The 26039-nt window shown below is 32.6% G+C and overlaps 2 protein-coding genes and 1 pseudogene across 4 annotated transcripts; 2 read left to right on the top strand and 1 right to left on the bottom strand.

The window, feature by feature from the left end:
• Window positions 1-4149: 4149 nt before the first annotated feature.
• LOC133295745 (beta-glucosidase 11-like) lies at window positions 4150-7707 on the top strand. 3 transcript variants are annotated; one of them, XM_061494600.1, is made up of 13 exons: window positions 4150-4286; window positions 4371-4433; window positions 4552-4607; window positions 4705-4780; window positions 4899-4970; window positions 5084-5171; window positions 5295-5550; window positions 5704-5819; window positions 6228-6448; window positions 6707-6738; window positions 6830-6917; window positions 7052-7142; window positions 7256-7707. In XM_061494600.1, exons 4-13 carry the CDS (start codon window positions 4720-4722, stop codon window positions 7509-7511), a joined length of 1281 nt encoding a protein of 426 aa, XP_061350584.1. In that variant the 5' UTR covers window positions 4150-4286; window positions 4371-4433; window positions 4552-4607; window positions 4705-4719; the 3' UTR covers window positions 7512-7707. The 3 variants fall into 3 exon arrangements, with proteins under 3 accessions (XP_061350584.1, XP_061350582.1, XP_061350583.1); XM_061494598.1 differs by having other exon boundaries at window positions 4159-4286; window positions 4364-4433; XM_061494599.1 differs by lacking the exon at window positions 6707-6738 and having other exon boundaries at window positions 4159-4286; window positions 4364-4433; window positions 4567-4607; window positions 6228-6489.
• A 3347-nt stretch (window positions 7708-11054) lies between these two features.
• On the top strand, window positions 11055-13342 carry LOC133295747 (leghemoglobin-like). Its single transcript, XM_061494602.1, has 4 exons — window positions 11055-11152; window positions 11421-11535; window positions 12730-12846; window positions 13208-13342. The coding sequence occupies exons 1-4, from the start codon at window positions 11055-11057 to the stop codon at window positions 13340-13342; spliced, it is 465 nt and encodes a 154-aa protein (XP_061350586.1).
• Window positions 13343-14903: 1561 nt separating this feature from the next.
• Window positions 14904-18316, bottom strand: LOC133295746 (MDIS1-interacting receptor like kinase 2-like; annotated as a pseudogene).
• Window positions 18317-26039: the final 7723 nt, after the last annotated feature.

Raw genomic sequence — 26039 nt, 5'->3', positions numbered from 1 at the left:
CATCTATTGTTCTTGTTTTCCTGACTATGTCAAGCTAATTTTCTTTAAGTAGTTAGGGCTAGACGAAACTAATGGGTTCTTGAACGTTGTTTGCCTTTTCTTATGATTTATATTCTTGATTTTAAGTTATGAAATTAATCTGTTTAAAATTCCTAGACTTGTTTATGACCTGGCCAATCTTGAATGAGCATTAAAGTTGTACATGACAATAAGAATGTTGGTGTACCGATTCCGATTGATTGATTGCTGGAATTTGTATGATCTAGGGATAGACTTATGAATTCTATAATCGTAGGTTCTTGCGTTAATGCTTAATTTATGAAGAAGTACTAAGGGATTAGGCTTTGGAGTGAAATAAAGGATTAGATTACCATGGGATTGAGATTTGATCAAATATAGAAAAAACTGTTAATAACTTGATCTTGAATATAATCATAGGAATAGGTAGATTTGTTAGGAAACTATTGGGAAAGTCGAGTCCTAGCTATGCATTTTTATTAAAACTTAAACTCAATTTCTAGATTTATTAATTCTGAATTTATTTTCTAAAATATTAAAAACTAAAAATAAGTTTACAAATTCTGTTTTTAATTTAATTACAATATTCTCAAGAAATCCTTTTATGATTGATCTAACTTTAGCTAAATAGATAAATTATTGCTTGTTCATCAGTCCTCTTAGGATCGACAACTTTTCTTATCACTTTATTACTTGTACGACCGGTGCACTTGCCGAGTTCGTCAACATCCCTCACCTTCATACAGAAGGAACCCAACACATCCTTCATCAATTTCTATACACAAACACAATGCACGTTGGCTCAATGAAATTAAGCAAGACCCGCTCTATGAACCCTAAGGAATAAGCATGTCTGAATTTGATAGTCTCATATTTGGGATTTATAGAATTATATGGATTATTTTCAGTTACTCTTCCTCCGGTCACCTTTAATTTTGAAGATATTTTGTTTAGGGATAGGTAAAATAAGTGAGGTTTTTTAATTGATGGTCGTATGTGTTTTTCGTTCGATTTTCTCATTATTTTTTGTCTTGGTCGCAGAGGAAGAGAGAAAGGGGAGGAGAGAGAAAGGGTATGGAGGAAGTTAGGAGGAAGAAAGGGGAAAAAAGATTTTATTTTATATCGCAAATATCGACCGTTGCTACCCATTTTAATATCGTTCGATTACAATCTCATCCAATGGTGGAGAGTTGCGGAATAAAATAAACCTTTTCCCCCTTTCTTTCTCCTCACTGCCTCCCACACTTTTTCTCTCTCCTCCCCTTTCTCTCTATCGATTTGCGTAATTTACAACCTGAATTTATATTTGTATCTAAATCTATGCAATGATCAATGGCATGATAGTTCTGCTGGATGAGTATAATTTTCAAAATTTCTTGAATATGATATAATTGAACATGACATAAATCACAAAAATACAAAAAAATGAAAACCACGAATAATCCCTTCATTTGAATTAATACATGATTAACATAACGTTTCTTCTTTGTTGTTGAAATTTAAAATCAAATCAACTTATCTCCTTCTTCTTATCTTGTTTTTCACTTTCAAGTGAGGAAATGATCTCTGTTCTCTCTATGTTACGCCCAATATGGCATCTGGGTTTGTTTGTTCTTGACACCCAATTTCAATTTTTTATGTAAATGCTCATAAAAATGGCTGGGTTAGATGAAATAAGAAAAAAGCTTGCACCTTTTTTTGATGCCGAAGCGCCATTAAAGAGAGAGAAAGGGGAGGAGAGATAAAGGGTGAGAGACATTGGGAAAGAGAAAGGGATAAAAGAGTGTCGGTGCAACATAGCTTACCAGCATTATCTAGGGATTATGAGGTCATATGAAAATAATTTGGCATGATATAGAACAGTATACATGCAACTATAGTCAGCAACCCAACATCAAACTGTGTGTACTGCACAAGCCTCACATCACACCGCTTCACTTTAGGCACAATATTGGCACGCCTATAACCCTCAATAATAGTGTGACGCTCCCCGTCATAAGGCATAAAACCCACAATGACATTGAAATCATAACCCAACAACTTGGTCCACATCTTATAAGTTACCTACAATGCCAATGCCTCAAATAATAATAAACGTGAGGTCTCCATTAAAGTACCTCAAGTTTTAGTAGAAGGCTTTCACCATGACCTATGAATACATGCATGATATCTCCACAAGCACTCTCAAGTGTGCGCGATAAAGAACATGAACAATGTCGAAGCCCTCCGTTATAAAAAATGTTGAATCTAAAGATTTGGCTCCACTATGTTTTAGGGAAGATACTCTGATATGAACTGACTTGTCTCAGTTTGATCATTCTAGAACAAATATCTATATGACATGTCCAAAGGGTCAGGATGAACAAACGTAGACAATGAAGACCCATTGTGGCGGTTCTTGGGACACCTCTCCAAGCAGGTCGCTTACGTGGTCATCTATCAACCATACGGAATGAATAGAAAACTGTAAAAATAATCCAAATTGAGTAATTTTTTTAACAAAAACATAAATCCATAAGAAAGCAACCAGCAAAATTAGATTTGGGTTAAAATTTGGATTTGGAAATTTTGCCCAAATACCCACCGAAAATCAGCCACAAACCAGATGAAAAATCAAAGATTGATGATTAAGAACACCTTTGTTGATCTAGGAAGTTTTTGGAGATTAGGGGATAATCTTAGGGTTTTAGAATGAAGAGAGAGAAAGGTTATATGACCTCTTACTCGAGCTAAATGGGGTTTTATAAATATAGCCCCCTAAATGAGTTACTTGAGTAATAAAGTCTTTCACCCGAGTAAATGTCAATCCATTAGTTAAACACCACAAAATAAGGACAAAATAATCAATCAACGCATTCTACAGTGTGGTGTCTAATTTTATTTGAAGAGATATCTACTTGTGGAGAGAAAATTTAGAGCTCTCGGCCCTTTGGTCCGCAAGAGAGAAAAAAGTAGAGAGAGAAGAGAGAAGAGAGAGGGAGAAGAAAAAGAAAAAAAGAGACCAGGGAATAAATTTCCCTACTACTTGTGTCTCATCCCTTTCATCTTTTCTAATTTCAAAAAAAAAAAAAATATATATATATATATATAAGGTTTTATTAATCTCATGTTACAGGAGATAAATTATCTCATGTCATAGAAATAAATTTGTTGGCTCCACCATCTAAAAAATAAAAAGAAAAGAAAAGAAAAAGGTGACACAGTTATCGAAGAGTGTGTAGGAGAGAAAGTTATCACATGTAGCATAAGAGTAATTTTTTTCATATATATATATATATTGAAGATTTTAGATTTCTTATCAAAAAATAACAAAACTAATTTTAAAAAAATTATTTATTTATATTTTTACGTTTTAAAATTACTTTAATTCAAATATCCAGCATACTTTTTTAAAAGAAAAAAAAATACTGGAATAAATATCTAAAAATATGACATCCTGTTTTATAGGGTGCAGCGTGCCGCTGGCCATTGCCATAGATATTTTGTGAGTCTTCGCGTGAATGAAGCAAGGTAGCACATGTAATACAACAATCGCGGGAGAAGTTTGAAATTTGCAGCACCCACAAAGTTGTGATATGGGGCCACTGAAGAAGAAAACAAAAAACAAAAAACAAAAACAATAGGCACGGATTTCCATCTGAAAGTGACATGAGAAGATGACTTTGCAACAACATCACAACTATTTGGTGGTATAACAAATGGGTTTTATAATTACGAGGGAGAATTGAAATCTGATTATGTAGAGATAAAAAGGATAGGATATTGATATGTTAGAAAAAATTATGTGTTAGAAAAAATTATAAGTAAGATGTATGTCAGCACGAAAATTGAAGGGTGTGTAGAAAAATTGTAAACTCGTGTTAAATGACAATTATAAAATTCATAACAAATATGGGTTTAGCTTTTCTTATGTTGTAGGATTGTAGGAGAGTAAAAAAGTAGAGAGAAGTTAAATGTGGGTCCCATATTTTATATTTAAAAAGAAAAGAAAAATTATTTGGCACGGAAAACAAATTTGTGTAGGAAAATGAGAGTATCTCATGTGACATGAGAGTATTATTTCCCAACAAATATATATATATATATATATATATATATATGGTTGATTGTCGACAAACACAGCTGAAAGCATGAGCAGTATGGGGTTGATGTTGAAGGTGTTTGCTTTGACAACAGTGTTAGTATCGGTGCTCCCTTCTGCTTATACCTTCACCAGATATGACTTCCCTTCTGACTTTGTGTTTGGTGCATCAACCTCAGCTTATCAGGTTCTTTCTTCTCTTCATGTTTCTTCCTTTTCATCTGAGAATCAGTTCACTCTATATTAGTCTTTTGATTTTGAAAGGTTGAAGGTGCTGCAAATGAAGATGGCAGGAAACCAAGCATATGGGATACCTTCGCCCATGCTGGAAATGGTACTGTACTCTACTCACACATATATAATATACTTCATTTCTTAATGATTTTTTTATTTTTATTTAGTTTAATGTTATCCTTTTATTAAAAAATTTAATACTTCAAATATATTTTCAGGGAATAAATACGAAGGTGATGGAGATGTAGCATGCGATCAATATCATAAATATAAGGTCTGTGACTGTGAGTGTGGAGTATATATATAGACAACCAAAAAAAAATTACTAAATACTTTGCACTAAGTACATACCAAACCCTGATTTCGTGCAGGAAGATGTCCAACTCATGGCCAACATGGGTTTAGATGCCTATAGATTTTCCATATCATGGTCAAGACTTATTCCGGGTAACATCACCAAAATTTTGTTTATGAGAGATTCTTAAATCAATGCCTAAAGTTATCTGTATTTGACACAGTTGATTACTGTTATGACTAGTGACTACTTGTTTTCTTCTATTACCAGATGGAAAAGGACAAGTTAATCCCAAGGGATTGCAGTATTACAACAACCTTATCAATGAACTGATAAGCCATGGTTCTTCTCAAGACTTGATTTTCCTTATAAAATTTGATTAACACCTAAGAGAGGTTCTTCCAAGTTATATGCTGATATATAATTGTTTATGTTAATGTTTCCTCACCTTGTAGGAATTCAAGCACATGTTACATTACATCATTGGGACCTACCACAAACACTTGAGGATGAATATGGAGGATGGGTTAGTCGAAGAATTGTGTATGGTTCCCAAATTCCAAGTCTCTAATTGTATTGCCATCTTGTGCAAGACAAAGAACATGCCAAGTGCACCTGGAAAAGAACTGAGAAATGGTTTTATTGTCTTTATATGAATGCTTGTAGGAAAGACTTCACAACATATGCGGATGTGTGCTTCAGAGAATTTGGTGACAGAGTTAAGTATTGGACCACAGTCAATGAGGCCAATGTGTATGCAATGGGAGGCTATGGTTCAGGAGACTTACCACCTCAGAGGTGTTTACCTTCGGATAAAGCTAACTGCAGCAGGGGAAATTACTCAACTGAGCCTTATTTGGCAGCCCATCATATGTTGTTAGCACATGCATCAGCTGTTAGATTGTACAGGAAGAAATACCAGGTAAAATAATGTATGACGCTTTCACCGCCTTCTGTTTTCACTTTGGTAACATAATTATGCAGGATAGCATTACAGTTGCTCATGATGATATCATTTTGAATGATGATAGTCATTATTTAATTTGTTCAGGAAAACAATCTATGTTAAATGCAGGACAAGCAGCATGGCTTTATTGGGTTTAATCTACTTACTTTTGGCCTTGTTCCTCGAGCAAATACTAGTGAAGATATAAGTGCCACTCAAAGGGCCAAAGATTTCCTAATTGGGTGGTAAGTAATAATCTTGTAATGGTATCTCTCTCTAATGTCTATTATTGACAATACCCTATTTGGCATTATCAGGATTGCAAAAGACCGAGTCTACAAAAAGTTTAAACTTTTAAGTGAAGATTCAGGATTTTTATATCTCTAATATGTCCTCACATACAAGAGGACATTGAGCTTAAACCATGAATAATAAACATGCCACATTACCATGAAAGTATATTATAATATGAAGAATGTGTTAACAATGATTAAACTCTTGCCACTTTATTTTTTAATTCCATTGATGAATGTTGCACCAAAGGATATAGTCACAAAAATCTAATACTGTTCTTATTCAATCAAATAACTGGCATTGCTTTCAGTGCCATTAGTATTTGCTACTGTTGATTTCTCTATGATTTGTTATTGCAGGTTTCTAAATCCCTTCACTTTTGGAGATTACCCTGATATAATGAAAAAGAATGCTGGCTCAAGGCTTCCTTCCTTCACCCAAAAGGAATCAAATCTGGTCAAGGGCTCAATAGACTTCTTAGGAATAAACTTTTACCACACGTATTATGTTAAGAACAGTCCTGGCAGCCTGCAGATGGAAGATAGAGATTACCATACAGATATGGCAGCGGAACTTGAAAGTATGTTATTATACTTTTCCTGCAGTTTTGATTACATTATGGTTGAGAATTCAAGTGTGAGGGATGAAAACTCACATTGGTTAGGAATGAACTAATCGAGAACCATATAAGTGGAAGGATCCGTGAATCCAATGCTTTAAAGTTTGTTGAAACCTGTCACTTGTTGTTGCTTGAAATTCACGCACTTCATTTTCTTTTCTTACTTCTAATTTGAGGATCTGAGACAGCTAATTAATGTAATGCTCTTTCTGGTCATAGGACTTGCTCAAAAGGATGCACCTACATATGAGGTAAGAGCAGAATAGGAAACATGGTGCTGTTAATCTTTTTGTTTTGTTATGTTATTCATTTTTTTTTCAACTAACAAGCTGGCTGGATTAGATCCCAATTACAACCTGGAGTTTGCAAGGGGTGCTAGACTCATTGAAGGATGTTTATGGAAATTTTCCAATTTACATACACGAAAATGGTATGGCTCAGTCTCTTGTCTCCCTCAAAAAATTATATAACATGATCTATGTATCTGCCTATAATCATCATTTCAAAATCAACAAATTCAACATTCTATTATCTAGTTGCATAGTAAGTTTTTGAGCTTTTCAGGACAACAAACACTTCGAAATTCATCATTGGTTGACTGGTCAAGGGTGAAGTACTTGCATGAATATATTAGGAGCATGCTTGATGCACTAAGGTACTATGTCTTAACATGATACCTCTTCATTTCATTCACAGTAGTTATCAATTGTTTACTGAATGTTAGTTGATTCTTTTTTTGGTTTCTTTTTATTCTTGACACATTGAAAGGAGTGGATCGAATGTAAAAGGTTATTTTGCATGGTCCTTCTTGGATGCATTCGAGTTATTGACTGGATATGAAACAAGTTATGGCCTATACTACATAGATGTGAAAGATCCAAGCTTGAGGAGGCAACCTAAGCTTTCTGCTGAATGGTACTCAAATTTTCTGAATGGGAGGTCTATGGACCCAAAGGTCACCAAGGAAATTGAGAACAATGCACTTGTGCTATCACACACTCCCTTACTGCATAATGCTGCTTAAAGTGATATAGATTATAGACAAGTAAAAATAATTTCGGATACTCTTGGGGTGACAATTTTCTACTTTGTGTTAGCATGTGCAGAATAAAATGACTGTCTATTGGACTATTATGAATTAAAAACTGTTGGAGAGAATATCTTTAGGATATCTTTATTATTTATAGAGATCTATTTCCTTATTTTATTAGGATTATGTTAGGTCTGAGCTAAGCTCATTTGTATTTCTTTATATATTGTACTCTTATGAATTAATTCAATATACAGATTTATTTCAATGTTTCTCTCGTCTCTTATTATTTTACTAAACCCATGTTAAGACGGCACCAATGATGTGTTGACACAAAATATATAAATGAATTGCAGTTTTAGTAGCATTACATAGAAAGATATATCTATTGAATATATGGTGTCTTTATGTATACGAATAGAACACATAGAAAGATATTGATTGATTGACGGATTGTACATAAATACAAAATAGATCATTCACATAGGTAATAGTGAGCTTTGTGTATGGATTGATATTTTGAATTCATTATAGTTTCGTTTCGTTCTGGACGATGTCATGCGACAAATTTCATAGGCCCAATCCATTAAGGTCTTGGTCCCACTTCATGAAGCAACTTAAATCGCCAAAGAACACTTTAGTCAAATGATTATGTGTTCAATCTTCAACTATTGCGCCGCACTTGTTGGACATGTGACATGTGACATGTGACATATTGGGTTTTAACCAATATTGTTGTTTAATGAGTATGTTGGGTTTCTTATTTAAGGGCATGATTATTAGAAATATAAGTGTTTAATGACTAATTAAATTTTATATCAATTAGAAATGAACTAAGTAAGGAACATATAATTAAAAGGATTCATAAATTTAAAATCATAATGTTTTGGGTTAAAATGTTGGGTTTCTTACGTTGCCATTCATATGATTAATTTCATTAATTTTAATTTTTTTAAATCAAATTGTATATTTTTTATTTAATACTTATTAATTTTAATTTTTCAAACAGAATTTTTTAAGCATGAGAAATGATATCTTATAAATTATTAATATATAATGACTTTTCATTGAGGTTAAATTTACATGAAAAGATTCTGGCCCCTGCTTGTGCTTATTCTTTGCTGTGCCGCCCAATTTTATTTGATGAGATATCTACTTGTGTCTCATCCCTTTCATATTTTATATTATTATTTTTCCAAAAAAAATATTATATATTTTCCTAAGATTTTAGTTTTTTTTTTTTATAAAAGAAGCTCAACAAAATTAATATAAAAATAAATAAATCACAACGAGCATCATCGAATATTTTAGTTTAATAATCATGTTAAGTTCATGAAAGATTGAAAAAAAAATTCATTTCAATTTTTTCATGTTTGAAATTATTTTACAATATTTATTAATTTAATCAATTAACATAACTTTCTACCCAAAAAAAAAAAAAAACAATTAATATAACTATGGTCCAATGCAACCAGGTTCCGATACCATGACTTTACGCCTCAATGCAAGGTGCTTCAAATCCCAACCATTGGAAGCATGAGAAGTCAACCCAAACTTAATTGACTAATATAACACAGAAATATCACAATTTTCTTGTATGTACAACACCAAACTACGTTTTCTGTCTCCCAAGAGATTTTTGTATAAACTTATTTTATAAATAACGAATATTATATATGTTAATTATACGTTAACACGTTATTTTAAAGATTTTACTAGAACATTTGTTAAAGAAACAAAAATAAGAAAGATTATTAGAAAAGTAAAAGTTTTTGATTCTCAATGCATTGAATAATTTAATTTCTTAAAAAGTACTCTTAATTAAGGTATTCGTTCGCAAAAATTTTATTTAAAAAAAAATATGTTTTATATAACATAAAATATATAATTAGGTATGATTTTCACCAACAAGCGTCTAAATGCATCGGATAAAACACATTTAATACATTTGTTGTAAAATCGTTTGAATTACTTAAAAGATAATAATAAATGCCTTTGGAAATTTCACTATATCAAACCATATATTTATTATTCAGTACTTATTGTTTTTAATTTTTTATCAATATCTTTTGAACATGCATTGGTTATGGTTAGTATAACAATGTATTAATTAATAAATAATAACTTTTACTAAGGATAAATTTACATAAAAAGTTCTCCCCTAATGCCTATAATTTTTGTTGTGATGTCCAACTTTCTTTTTGTGAGATGCTCCTCATGTCTCAACTCTTGTATTTTTTATATCATTATTTTTCCAAAAAAAATTGTTATATCCTTTTAATTTTGTAATTGGGTAATAGCCCCAGTCCACTCTTTATTGGCAGAGTTAGCATAAGATTTCACCTAAAAATAACAATAATAATAATAATAATAATAATCATAATAAAGTTGGGGCTTCTTTTCTGCCCCTTCAAACTAAAAAAAAAAAAAGTTTTGAAATGCATGCATGTATCAAGTATGGTATTGTTTACGGGTGCTAAACGAGTCAGGGGCCTTTGGCTCGGCTCGTGAAGGCCTGAGCTTTTATGGCTAAAATTGATTGTTGGAACAAGGCTTGGACTTGTATAAAAGCCCGTTTAATAAAAAGGTCTCAGGCTCCAATTTAAAAGCTCGGTCTTAGAGCCTCTCAGGCTAGCCTAATATATTAATTTTTATTTTTATTTTATATTTTTTATACTACTTGTGATAGTCCTCTCTCTCTCCTCAATCCATTTCATCCTATTTTATTAATTAAATAAACTTTTTGAATGATTTTGTTTTATATTATGTTGTTTGGATATACATTAAATTTATGAATATTTATGGAATTACTAATGTTGTTGACTGTATATTTTGTTTGGATAAATTTTTGTTGTCTTATTTTGTTTTAAACAGGCTAAGAGGCTAAACCAGACTTTTATTTTTTGTAAATAAGACAGGCCACAGGCTGAAATTATATTCATAACAGGTAACAGGCTTGGTTAGACTGACACATTTAAACACAGGCTTAGACTTTTAAGACCAAAGCTCGGCTCGGCTCGGCCCGTTAACACCCCTAGTATTGTTAACACTTTTCTAATTAACAATTACATTAGTTACTTGAAAAACTAAAAAAATCACATTAAATATTTTAAATTAAAAAAAAATTCTTTACTTACTTGAATTAATTTAAAAAAAACTATTTCATTAAGTTTTTGAAATGCATGGATCGAATAGTGTAGTGTTAAGATTCTTCTAATTAATAATAACATTAGTTACTAGAAAAACTAAAAATAAAATTACATTAAACATTTTAAAGTTTTAAACAAAAAATAAATTATTTATTTACTTTAATTAATTAAAAAACTATTTGATTAATTTTTTGAAAAGATTATTATCTCTTAGCCATGGCAATAGCCACCCACCACCATGCATGCCAAGACATACTTTCAATAACAAAATAAAAGAAATCAGCTTCACCTCTTCTCACTCTCCAAGTCTCCTATATAAACAAGTATTGGACACAAAATTATTGCATTGGAGAATACAAATAACAAGCAAGATATATAAAAAAGAAATATGGGTGCTTTCACTGAAAAGCAAGAGGCTTTAGTGAAGAGTTCATGGGAAGTGTTCAAGCAAAACATTCCTCACCATAGCATTCTCTTCTACACATTGTAAGTTTTCTATCACTATGTGTTTACCCTTTTTGTTGTTAGTTGTGTTTTGTAAAGAGATTGTGTGAGTATATATATATATAGGGTTTTACTTCTCTCATATTGTATGAGAGAAGCTATCTCATGTTGTGAGATAAATTAAGTGAGACCTGCCAATTTTTTTTTAAAAAAAGAAGAAAAAACACGTCTTTTTATATGAGTGTAAAATGAAATAGGACTCTTACGTAGCATAAAGAGTATAATTTCCGTCTTTCGTCTTTAAAAATAGGATATTGGAGAAAGCACCTGCGGCGAAGGACATGTTTTCGTTTCTAAGGGACTCTGATGAAGTACCTAAGAATAATCCTAATCTCGAGGCCCATGCTGAAAAGGTTTTCGAGCTGGTAAGCGCAATCTAGCATAAAATTATAGCTATTTTATGTGATTTCAAGTTTTTTTTTTCTCCCAATTATTTCACAAGCGCAATGTCAGACGTGTATCTGTGTCTAATACTCTAAGAATATAAATGAACATTTTTTATTTATATTTTATATTTTTATTATTTTTAAATTTTTTTCAAATTTGATGTCAAAAAAAAAAATTAAATAAAGAGTAGTTACAGTACTAGTACTTAAGATTTGATCATAATGCTTGCAATTTTATAAATGGCACTTCGAATTTGTGTTTTATATTAGTTTTGTGGGAAATGAATTACCTTATATTGGTGTAAGGGTAATAAATTTTACATTCATTATTAATGGTGGATTTTTCTTATATCTAACAATTCACTAAATAAATTAGAATAATTAATACAAATAAAATCAATGACTAATAGTGGTTTTAAGAATTATACGCATATAAATTGATAATGTCCATAATTTTATATATTATATTCTAACATATGGCTAGGCTTTTCATCATTTTACTCTGTATTTGTTTTACCCAATTTATCGAATTGCCCACACGTTTTTAACTATTAACGATATTATTTAAAAACAATGATAGAATGGTCAGAAGTTCTAAAGAGGAAAAAATATTAGAAATACAATTTTAGAACTTTCACAAAATCTAAACGTATACGATTTTAGTTCATCACGATAAAGCTTAACAATTCTCTTAATTGTATAACCAGGAAGAAAAATACTAAAAATTAATTTAAATTTGAAAGTTTTTTGTTTTTTTGAATAACTAAGTTTTATCTGTATTGATTCTTTTAAAAGAAATTTAACATTTTAAGCAGAAAAATTATTAGAATAATTTTTAAGGAGATTAAAACATAAAAGGAAATTGTTGAATCTCCTAAAAATGTTTAGGCTAATAATTCTTTTCATTAGCTAAATCAAAATGAATATTTCAAAGTATAAAATAACTGTATTAGTTACTTAAAAAATGAAAATCCTGAATTAACAGGATGTATGAGTTTTTTTATTTTACTTTAACTCATTAGAAAGATGGTTAGTTAAACTTTTAAGTTGATTTAATATTTTTTATATAAATTTCTTGGCATTCTCATATTAGTGATAGTATCATATCCCATTAGTATTTTGTGATTATTATTTTAAATTTTTCTTTGTTACATGATTTTGTTGAAATTGTAGACATGTGAGTCAGCCATTCAACTAAGAGCAAAAGGAGAAGTAGTGGTTTCAGATACCATATTAAAGTATTTGGGTTCTGTTCACGTCCAGAAAGGAGTACTTGATCCCCATTTCGAGGTATGATAAATAATAACATGTTGCAATAGATGCATTCTTAAATTTTGCATGGTTGTAATAATCACGTCTTTGATACTTTAGAAACGCAATAAGTAAGCACCTTCTATCTCATTTTTTTTTTCATTTAAATTATGGCACAACCAATGGTAATAAATAGTTAAGGTAAATTATGATAAGTATATTTTAAGATGAGTATATTAAGTATTAACAATCTTTCTATCTATTACAATGTTCGCTAATTATTTATTATCACTTCTTAATTCTCTCGGAAATCGGAATATTTTGTTCAAGTTAAGCTTTATTTGATTATATTTTATTTATCTATGTCAGAGATAAACTAACAATTAATAATGATTTGTAGGTGGTTAAAGAAGCATTGCTTAAAACAATAAAAGAAGCAATGGGAGAGAAATGGAGTGAGGAATTGAGCAATGCTTGGGAAGTAGCCTATGATGAATTGGCAGCTGTAATTAAGAATGTCATGAGTGCAACTTAGGTTCACTATATAATTTTCATTTCACTAAAACTTGTTAAACAAGTTCCTATCGTAAAGGTTGTTTAAAATAAATTAATTATCGTCTAAATAAACAATCTTAAGTTATTTTTAAATGTGAATTTCAATTTACAGTATGTGCATTCAAAGCTTTTCGATCGAAAACTCTAAATCATGAAACATGTAAGACCAGTCTATTGTGATCGTTGTTTTCTCCCTATAAACATGGGAAAAGCAAGTTTGAAAACCCCTACTTCATGATGGGCATCGTTGGTAGTTTGAGAAACTGATGGATAAGTTTTGTTTATATCAGATTAATTGATGATGTATATAATATCACATAATGCAAAAAATTATGTGGTTATTTAATATAAATAATAATGTTCTTGTTATTAATTAATTTAATTTTACAAATTTTACAAAAATATTGCTGCTGATGGACATTGTTAGTATTTGTTACAGCCTTTGTCAGGTCCATATATAACAGTATTTCTTTTAAATTTATTTTTAATAATAAAAATGATAATATTATTATTTATTATAGTTCGTTTATCCTATTAGTAAAATTTGTTTATTTATTTAACTTATAATTTATAGTATCTATTATTTAGTATTAATATAAGTACTTATTAATTTCCAATGAATATTCTATCCAAAAAATATATAATGAATATATGATAATTAATATTACAAATGAGTAAATCTAAAAGCTAAATCAAATAAGAGGGGTGTATTGAATTAAGATTTTAAAAGACTATTTTGATATAATTTTTTTTTAGATTTTAAAAGACAATATAGAATTGTAGTGACTTTAAAGACTTTTTTTAAAATCAAGATTTTATAAGATTGAATTTTAAAGAATTTTAATAGAATTTAAAAGATTTGAAAGGACGTGATTTATAAGTTTTTAAAAAACCATATGAATTTTTAACGAATATTCAAAAATACCATAGTCAATAAAAAAATAACAAAGAAATGCAATGATATTAATAAAAAAGTAAACCTAATATAATTTTTTTTTAATCAGTAATTTGATATAACTTGATATCCTACTAAGCAATAGCTCTCCACATATCTAAAGCTACACGAGCCCTCCACGCATTAGCATTGTCTTATTCATGCTCTTGGGTTTGACCAATGTGTTGAAAATTATCCTCTTCATTAACTGATGATACTGAAGTTGAAGATGCATGTATTAGTTCAATTGGAAATTCATCTTAGCGACATTCTTTGCGACGAAATTGTGTAGTGCTACACATGCTAACACAAGTATTCTGGTTGGTGAACCGGGGTGTTTCGAAAGAGTTAGTGAGGGTGGATGAGTAATCCTCAAGTGCAAAATTTTAAATTGAAATCTACTTCATATCTCCATTGCTGAGCACACTATTAAGTAAGGTGTCTAAAGCTCAAAAACAACAAAATTAAAATGACTTACAATGCAAAATAGAAAGGAAAAAAAAAGTTCACAACACAAAATAGAGAAGAACAAGAGAACTTAAGCAAATTTGATAACACAAACTTTCGGCTATATTTGTGTGGCAATCTAGAACTAATCCATTGAAGATCACTTCAACATTACAAGCTCCTTGACAACTTGCTCCATGGTAGGGCAAGAGCGTGGGCTTTCATTCAAGCATGCAATTGTTATCCTTGCAATCGCTAATACATCTTTCACAATAGGAATCACTTCATGAGGGAGACGTTGGTCCAACTTATCCATCAATGACATATTATCAATTGTTGAGTCCACAACAATCCATGAAGAAGACATGACATGCTTTCCAAAGAGTATTTCCAATGCTAATACTCCAAAACTATACACATCACATTTCTCATTTACTTCCATTGTGTAACCAAGTTCTGTATCAAATTAACAGAGCTATCATTTACAAAAAAGGAATCAAGAAACTAACATGAGATGTAGATAATTATTAAGTAGTTATGTTCTCAAATTACTAGCAAAGACAAACCACAAAATCATTATATCCTTAATTAGTTTAGAAAGAAAGGGAATTAACCTGGAGCAGCATATCCAAAGGTGCCTGCAAATGATGTCCATTTGGTTGAATTTGGATTGAGGAGCTTAGTTGTTCCGAAGTCAGAGACATGAGCCACATATTCCAAATCCAAAAGAACATTCTTGCTTGATATATCTCGATGAACAATTGGAGGCGAGCAGTCATGGTGCATATAGCATAAAGCATTAGCTACACCTTTAATCACATTTACCCTCCTTTTCCAATCAAATTCAGTTGCTTGTTCACCATTTTTCAAAATCATCTCCACACTACCCTTCTCCAAGAACTCATAAACCAGAAATGAGTATCGTGAATGGGAACAAAACCCATATAACTTAACAACGTTACGATGTCGAATTTCTGTCAAAGCTTGGATCTCACTTGTGAAAGCTTTTAGATTGGAGATTTCTTCATTGGATGCTGAATGAAGTTTCTTCACAACAACAACTTGACCTGTTGGTAACTCTGCTCTGTAAACACTTGTTTGCCCTCCAATTCCAATGAGATGTTTGTTGTCAAACTCTTCTGTGGCTTCAATAATGTTCTCATACACCATTTTTCCATCAAAACTCCATATTGAAAATAGATTTTGAGGTTGTGATTATGCAGCTTGGTTTTCTTTTGTGCTTGAAGATCGGTAAAGATGACAAGAGACTACGATAACAAATAATACTAATAGTAGAATGCCCAATGTAAGGGGTAGAACTACTAATATGACTTTGTTAGTCTTATGATGATGAAAGCTACCACTTGATGAAGGACAAGGCTCCAAGCCAGAGATATTACCACACAAGCCACTATTATTTCTCAAAGCTTCAATTGTTGCATTATGAAAGGCTGGAATGTTTGGAAGGGGACCTTGTAATTGGTTGTATGATATATCAACAGATGTCAAGCTTAACATACCTTCAAAGCTAGAGGGAATGATACCAAAAAGATTACTGTGTGAGAGATTCAATATTTCTAAATATTTCAGCAATCCAAGCACTGTTGGTATTGTTCCGCCCAAAAAATTCCCACTAAGATCAAGACTTCGGAGAACTTTGAATTGGCCAAACTCAACAGGAATATTTCCTTTAAAATTATTTTGGCTCAAATTTAAGTTCAACAACTTATGCAACCTTACAAGATGCTATGTGATGAAGCCACTTAAATTATTCCCTGCAAGCTCCAAGGTATCAAGTTCGGGCAATGATATTATTTGCACAGGAACATTTTCTGAAAGATGATTGTTGCTTATCAAGAGTTTGATCAATGAAGTCAATTTACCTAACTCATTTGGAATTTTTCCTGTGAGATGGTTTGAAGATAAGTCAAGTACATGTAAGTTGATTGCCTCGCCTAGTTCTGGTGGTATGGCACCTGATAAATTATTGTTGGAGATCTTAAGGCTTGTGAGGCTATAACACTTTCCCCAATTTGGTGAAAGGTGACCATAAAAATTATTGTCACTCAATTCGATGTAGTCTAAATTTGGATATACACCAAATTCATCTGTTATATTTCCACTCAGTTGATTTTGTTGAAGTTGAACTCTTCTTAGCCTAGAGCAATTCTTAAAACTCTTTGGAATGGGGCCAGTAAAATGGTTATTTGCAATAGTGAAGTTTGTCAACTTTCCGCTAATGCAAATGTTATGAGGCAAATGACCAGTAAAATGATTATCATCTAACATCAAACTTTCCAAATTTGTAAGCATGTTCATTTTTATTGGAATGTTCCAACTGAGTTTATTAAAGTGTAAAAATAATATACTGATCTTTGTCAAATTTCCAATAGTGGAAGGAATTGGTCCAAAGAGTTTATTTCTATTAAGGGCAACTGATTGCAAATGAACCAAATTACCAATTGAGGATGGTATTGGTCCAGTAAGTTCATTTAAGAATAACTGTAACAAAGTGACCTTTGTTAAATTTCCAGTAGTGGAAATAATTGGTCCTGAGAGTTTATTTTTAGAAAAGTTAACTTTCTCCAAATTAGCTAAATTACCAATTGATGGTGGTATTGACCCGATGATTGCATTTGAGTGCAAATATAATAAACCGACCTTTGTCAAATTTCCAAAAGTGGAAGGAATTGAACCAGTGAGATTGTTGCCATTAAGGTAAAGATATTGTAAATTGCTCAAGTTTCCAATTGAAGAGGGGATTGTACCAGAAAGAGAGTTAATGGACAAATCTAGATATGACAAGTTGACCAACTTTCCTACAGAAATTGGGATAGACCATGTGAGATTGCAATCCCAAAGAGAGAGCTCTTTTAGATTTCCCAACTTTCAGAGTTCTTGAGGGATAGGACCGGAAAGACCACTTTGACCAAAATCTAGAGTCTCTAGCTTCTGCAACTTCACAATTTCATGGGGAATGGAACCATTAAATTGATTTGCTCCAAATTCCAAATACTTTAAGTTGTGCAAATTCCAAATTTCATTTGGAATTTTGCCAATAAGGTTGTTGCCTCCTACATCAAAATGTGACAAGAGGACTAGATTCCCAATAGAACTTGGGATAGTTCCAGTGAGATGATTGTCTCTGAGATCAAGATAAGAGAGTTTGGACAACACAATAATTTGGGGAGGAATACTTCCATTCAAGGAGTTGAGACTCATATCTAGAGTGAAAATGTTTGGAAGTAAAGTGAAGTTAAGACATTGAAGCATACCTCTTAATCCAATATTTGTAAGATTAATGTTGGAGACAGACATGGAAAAGTCACACTAAATTCCGAGCCAATTATTGCAAGGACTATTGCCAGTCCATGAAGATAGCAAAGCATGGCTTTGGTTGTAGTGAAGGCTGGCTTTCCATTTCAACAAAGCATTTGCTTCTCTACTTTGTAATGTGGCTGAAGCTGCAGCAATATCAGAAGAAAAGGCCATTAAGAATGCACAAAAGAACATTACAAGAAGCTTCCAAAACGGTATGAGCTTCATGAACTGAAGCATTGGAAAAATCAACATAATGGCGGGTATAAGTTGAAATATTCACTCACTGTTGTGTAATGCAATCAGAGACTGATATGCAATTCATGGAATGTTGCAGATATTTATATGCAGAAAGTTACTCACACAAGAACCAAAGTCAAGAAAACGCATCCACTATGTAATTAGAAAGTCTTCCACTCATTCACTATGCAAGTCAAGTTTGGTGCGTTGGGTATACAACACGTTGAAAGCAAACGTTTGTCACACTGATGTTAATGGATGTGCTAATTTCAATCTTCCACAACCTGACTTCATAAGTTTCAAGATCATTGATGGATCTTTGTCATAGATAAAATGGAATATATTCCACAGTTTATTTTTTTCCAACACATGTGACTTGCATTGGATTCATAAGTACTTACGGAAATTTGATCTTGATAAGGATAGTTCTTGATAGTTTTGTGCTTATCATGCAAATCAAGATTTGATCGTTGTGTAACACATGCTAATTCCACTTAGGCAAAAAGTCAGTCACTCACACATAAACCACACTTAGCATAAGAAATGTAAATATTTTTTTTAATAATTTTATGTGATAATATCATTCCTTATAAATTCAAAAATAATTTTTATTCTTAAATCATCCTTTAACCATTCATTTAGTAAATAAATGTTAAGTAACATTATGTAATAGACATTTCAAATAGTTTCATTCTCATTCAAAATAAATTCATTTTATAATTAATTATTAAATTAATTAATTTTTCCTTTTGTTTCAAATGAACATTTTGCATCTTTAATTATTTAATTTAACTTATATTTCGTTTAGTATTGAAATCATGTGATCCTTTAATCACTTTTTATAATATGATATGACAAAAACATAATTTTGAATTTCACTCTTATTTACAATGACATAAATTATCGTAAGATCATATTTTATTAATACATAAAATATATTATTATAATTAAACATATATTTTTAAAAACTATTTTATTAATACAATAGGTCTTTTGTAGAAATACATTACATATAAGTTATACTAAAATATCATGTGAATAATTTTTATATCTAATGATTAAAGAGAAAAATAAAATGTGTTATAAACAATATAACCAATGGATGTCCATAACTATTATAAAGAACCAATTTAACCCAAAAACTTAAGTTGGGCACGATAGCCCACCAGACTTGAAGGATAGACAAAGTCCACCTACCTGTGCTAAGAAAATTTCATAGGAGAAAGTGGGGGGAGGGGGGGCGATGAGAATTGAACCCGTGACACCGAGACTCTAGCTGGTGGGTGAGAAATTTTTAATGGTTTATACTATTCTCTAACATGCCCACTCATACGATAGCCCACTGGGCTTGAAGGATAGATAATGCACAAGTTCACCTACTTGTGCTAAGAAAATTCCACAGGAGAAAGTGGAGGAGGGGGCGATGAGAATTGAACCCGTGACACCGAGGCTCTGATACCATTTAAAGAATCAATTCAACCAAAAAGCTTAAGCTGGTGGATGAGTTTTTTTTAATAGTTTATACTATTATGTAACAACTACCAAAAGACTTAACCTCAAATTGTAATTCTTGAAGAAGAGTAGTTTCGATCATTTATTTAGTTGTATCCTACAATGCCTTGAAAACCTATGAATATATGCTGATACAATGATTGTCATACATCACAATACAATAAGAATTTATTGCTCAACCTTTCTCTTTTATCTTTGTTTTTCTTCTAGTTATTTTTTTTCTTTACTTACTTAGATCGTGCATGATAATCATTCTGTTCCCCATCACTAATTCTGAGATGAAATAGTTTTTTTTTTTTCTAATTTTGTGCCTTGGAAGAATTCTTAGAATGAAAATTACATTTGTTAACACATTTCATTTTTATTCGGAGAATCGAAATTACGTTTGTTAACACAATTTTATTTTATTTTTATTTTTTATCCTCTTCTCAATTATGGAGAAAGTTGGTCAGGCAGCGACCAAGCCGATTAGGCGACGGAAGGCGAATATTGATTCTATAACAACAATGGAGATTCCAAAACGATGTCGTCGAACTCGAGTTATGAGCCGAGGAAGGGTTCATCACGGTCGGGGAGCGAGCTAGAGATAACAAAATTAAAATTTACATTGGCAACTACCCCAAATAAAAATAGTAGCACATTAATTGTAAAATTTGGAATGAACCAAAATAAATGTAATCAAATGAATAAGATTAATACTGACCCTTATCTAATTATTTAGGATGTAAGATCACTTATAGTCTTTGAATTAATCACTATGATTCTCTTTGGGCAGAGCGTCTTGACTGCTGATTACGTGTATGAAACAAGGGGTATGATATTGTAACAACCAACTAGTATTACTACCAATATTACTACCAATCAATTTCACCGTTAGATCGATTATGTTGATCTAATGGTTATATTTATTTTCATCTTTGTATGGTTATAATTTCCTATATTTAATGTGAAATCATTAAATATGGAAAATCATAACCATTCAAAGGTGAAAATAAATATGAAAAATCATAATCATACAAAGATGGAAATAAATATAACATTAGTTGGTTGTTACATTATCCTTCTCCATGAAACAATAGGTAACTAGAAGAAAGTAGCTAGAAGGTAACTAGAAGAAAATACGGGTGCGAATGACAACCATCCGAGAATCATTTTTTTTTTAAATTTTTTTTCCTAAGAACAGAAACAAATAGAAATAGCATTTCATAAAACTGATATATATTTTTGTTCCCGATGAATAAGTTTATTTTTTGCGTTGGGGAATAAAACAAAAAAAAAATTGCTTCTCCATTAGACGGAACAAAAAGAGAATCACTTTTCTATTTTGCTTTTTTTTTTTCATTCACCATTCTCAACCCTTTCTCTAAAAAATAAAATAAAAATGATGCCTCCTGCTCCTTCCTCCCTTTTAAGACCAAACTATACTGCAAGTTCCGTGCTAGGACCTATCCCTAGATATCACACTGCAATTTCTCCCACAGTAACGAGTAGCTCCGATGTCCGTTGCTGAATTGGAAGGAAATTGTGGCAGCGCATAAGGAAGAGAAGGTTGTGATTGTGTTGGAGCCGAGGGAAGAGTTCCAAATTCTGACTCTCGGGTCTTCCACCTTGTGTATTTCTCGATTTCTTACTTAGTGGTCTCTCTATTTTCATGATCCTTTGGGGTATTTTGTATTGTGTATTATAGTTATTTTAAGTTTTTAATTACTTTCCAAATAAGAACAATCCCAACAATATTTAGAAATTCATAATAGTAATCTTACATAAAATATCTATATATATATATATATATATTATTTTCCTTTTGTCGCATATAAAAATCAACATGATTTCAAGGCATTATTGGTTAATGAACTAATTTGGAAACTTTAAATTTTTTTAAGTTGGTTTATGAATCATAGTTTAGTAGGAAAATCTTCTAATAAGTTCGTCAAAATTTACCCATTCATTATTCGATTTAAAATCACCTAAAAAGATGCTTTTATCAGCGAAAGCACCATACAGATGCACTTAGGCAAAAGAATTGCCCAGTTAATGTTAATTGGACAAGTTTTTTCAAACTAATGCAGTCAAACGCAAAGTCAACTAGCATAAGACCAATCTCTCACACCTGCCAAATACGGGACTTTCTGCCACGTAGGCAAGTCCTGCCCAGAAATGATGTGTCACACAGTGCCACGTAAGTCCTGCACGTCCTAGGTACAAGATTCAGTGCCATGTAGGTTGTCCTGCACTTGACAGGAATTAAATGTGGTTTCTCTCTCCTATACCTTGCAAACTCTCCCCCCCCCCCTCCATAATCTTTTTGTCCATGTCTCTCTTCATTTCCTCTTACTAAACCCCTCAATCTCTCTAAAAGTGTTTCTTTAACCTTTCTCTACAGATTTGTGGAATTCACTTTTACATGTTAGTGAATTAATTTTGTATTTATTTATTTTATGAATTACTTTATATATGTCATGTATAAAAAATTAGGATAGAAGCATATTTTATGTTGGCAAAAAAATTAAAATATTACTATTTTAATAAATAATTACAGATAGATGGCAGTTTAGAAACTAATTTCGAATCTATAGCAGTCATTTACGCCCAAAAAGGGCTGAAAATTTCACGCCCAAATGAGGCGTGAATAATTCACGCCCAAATTAGGCGTGACTATTCACGCCCAGGCCAAGCGTGAATGCCCTGGGCTATGTAAACCCCCATTTTCACTTTTGCTTCTGGCACCTTCTCTCTAAAATTGATCTGACTTCTCTCTAGATTATTTGTGGAGAATTTCGTGCGGCGAATCTCTGTCGAACAAGTAAGTCTTCATATCTGCTTTATCAATTTTTTAAATATAGTATTATACATGTTATAATAGTAAATTAGGAACTTGCACATATAACTTTTATTATAGTGATCTAGGAATATGTTAAAGTAGTGTCTTAGACCCTAGGAATATATTAGCGACTTAAGAATATATTAGTGACCTAGGAATATTGCACACATGTAATTTAATATATTTTATAACACATGTAATTAACGTAATGACTTTTGAATATATTAATGAAATCAATTAATTTGTAATTGTGTACAATACACTATTATGGCTGACTCGTCATCGTCCGAGTCACCTCGGTCTACATCTGATACTGAGGCTCAGCCCGAGCCTTCGGATCCCAGGACACACGTGCTTACAGGACCATACAGGTGGGATGTACTTAGGAGGCGCATGCAGCGCACGCATGTTTCACAGGTTGTGTGGAATGAGGAGAAGTGTCACCAGTGCAAGTCTAGACGCGGTAAGATGCAGGGGGGCCATCTCTTGATGCTATTCCCGACATTGTGGCAGACTATCTGTCACAAGCTGACTTCCTACATGTCGCACATATGCGACATATTCAGGTACGCATATAAGAAAGTACCAGTGATGAGCCTTTTAATTTAATAATTATTTGTGAAAAACTTAGTGTACTTTATAGTATCGTTTATTTTGATAGTTTGTCTGCATTTATTTCAGATTGATCCCATGTTGATCAGTGCTCTGGTGGAGAGGTGGAGACCAGAGACACATACCTTCCACATGACCCAGGGCGAGATGACCATCACGTTGCAGGATGTTGCGGCTATTTTGGGTATGCCGACTGATGGGAGAGTGGTTACGAGGGTTACATCTACGGACTGGCGGGTCATGTAGCAGGAGGTGTTTGGTCAGGCACCCGTCGATGCAGAGCAGCCTTATGGGGATGTTAAGCTCTCATACCTAGATAGACTCTATGTGCATTAAGGTGTAGTTGCTGCGGATCCACAACATGTTATATTTTTTACTAAGGCACACATTGCGCGTATGTTAGAGTCATGGCTTCTTTGCGACAAATCTGGAGGTAGCTCGTCGGATGTCGCTATATTGCGTTGCTTGCAGGAGATTTTGGAGAGATTGGACAATACAGTTGGGGATTTGCTGTTAGATTTTAATTTATGTAATTATTTTAATATTTTTAATATGTTTTATGTTTAATATTTAGAATTATATATTCGATATTTGGGTATTATATGTATATTTAAAACATTAGGATAACAACCAAATTAATTTTATATTTAGTTATTGTAAAATTTAAAATTTTGTTAATTTTGTTTTTTAAATTTAAATATTTTAAATTATAATTTGGTAAGTAATGTAATGAATGTTAATATTCAAAAAATAGTAATTATGATTTTTTACAAATTTAGTTAAACGGCTGGTGAGCGAAACCACATTGTGCCGGGTCCCAAAGATCCTAATGTGCAGCAAACACAATCTCGCAGGCTGTTTGGGACGATGGACGTTCCAGGACCTTGAAGGTGAAGCAAGCCTCACAGGGATCTTTGAGGGATGTGCATGACCCATATCATATCTTGTTGGACTTACTCATTTTATCCTTCTTCTTTTTTCAGATTGACAATGCACTTATTAGTGCATTAGTAGATAGGTGGAGGCCGGAAACTCAAACCTATTGGTTTTCCCAGTGACGAACAATTAGTTTCCGAACGAGCACAAAACAATTGGCATAATGTAATTGTTGGAATAAAAGATTCTATAGGCTGTTATGATATGTAGATATTATTGTAGGTATTGTTGTAACCTTTAGTTTGTTAGGATATCTACGCTAATAGTCTTTGATTAGCTTTTGTTAGCCTTTATTGTTACATGTTGTTACTTTACTGTTACGTGCATTTAGGATGCAGTTTTGATGAGTTGTTTAGTAACAGCCTCACTTATTTAAGTTGTAACGTTTTGTACATTTGAATTTAAGGGAAATGTCATCAATTTAACATGGTATCAGAGCGATCCTTCCATAAAACTTCCGCAACATTCAAACTCTGACAGTGTAAGCAAAAGCTCCATTCCATTCAAAAATGACCAACACCAGTAGTAGTGGGTTGAAGCCATCAGACCCTGGATCACCATTCTATCTGGCTGGATCAGATAGCCCAGGGATTATCTTGACAACTGTTATGCTTCGTGGAGAGGCAAACTATGACAATTGGGCAAAACTCATGAAAAATGCCCTGAAAGCAAAAAATAAAATCGGTTTTGTTGATGGATCAGTGAAGAAACCAGACAAAGCGAAGGTTGACGAATAGCGCGCTTGGGAGATGTGCAGTTCTATGATCAACGGATGGATACAATACACCCTCGATAAAAAATTACAACCATTCATTCAGTTTTGATGAAGTAAAAGACCTCTGGGATGACTTAAAGGAGCGATATGCAGTCGAGAATTTTACTCGGCAGTATCAACTCAAAGCTAGTCTTGCCAATGTCCAACAACATGACAGCATCGTTGCTGAATATTACATGAAGCTGCGCGCGATCTGGGATGAGCTTGCAAGCAGCAAGAGCTACACGCCTTGTCCATGTGGTGACAACTGTGTGTATGCGAAGGAGATTGAAGAAGAGAGGAAGCATGATCGGGTGTACAAATTTCTTATGGGCCTGGACGATTCTGCATACGACTAATTACGTTCGCAAATCCTCAATCAGTTACCACTTCCATCAATGAATAAAGTCTATGCAATCCTGACACAAGAAGAAACTCATCGATCTATTACGCGAACTCAGAATGTTCGTGTTGATGAAATAGGCTGTGCAACACAGCTGGTCGCACCTGTCAAAGACAAGTTCTTTGAACGCCCTCCATGAATTCACTGCGGAAAGAATAATCATGAAGCCTCTCGATGTTGGCAGGCTTTTGGTTATCCTGGATGTGTTATTGGCAGTGGTGTTGGAAGGGGACGAGGACGTGGTCGATTTGGTGGTGATAGAAACAACCAAAACAACGTTTTTCTGGTGGTGATAGGAACAACCAACGTGGAGGATTTCATGCAAAGCCTTTTGTGGAAAATGCAGCTCAGATAGAGGAACCAGTACCACAAGCTAATGCGTTCTCTGCTCTAACACTTGATGTTGTCACGCAGCTGCTCACACTGGTTGATAAACCGCAAAGCTCAACAGATAAATTAACTGGTAATGTTTTAAATTATCAATGGCTTGTAGATAGCGGTGCACAAGGAAGCACGAACACTTGTAAAAACAGGGAGAGTCGTGTCAGACACGCTCCGACACGGCGACACGCTCCGACACGGTGTCGGACACGCGGTCAACTTTTTTCGACACGTTGACCATTCTGACACGCGAATTTGACTGTGTCCGACCCGGTCAAATGACATTTTCGTAAATTTTTTGAATTTTTTTGAATTTTTT

The sequence above is a fragment of the Gastrolobium bilobum genome, unplaced genomic scaffold (assembly GCF_033153095.1).
Source record: "Gastrolobium bilobum isolate Gb01-03AN ecotype WA unplaced genomic scaffold, APGP_CSIRO_Gbil_v1 utg24947, whole genome shotgun sequence".
Classification (NCBI taxonomy): Eukaryota; Viridiplantae; Streptophyta; class Magnoliopsida; order Fabales; family Fabaceae; genus Gastrolobium; species Gastrolobium bilobum.
The sequence above is the reverse complement of the archived record's forward strand: the minus strand, read 5'-3'. Positions and strand labels throughout refer to the sequence as shown.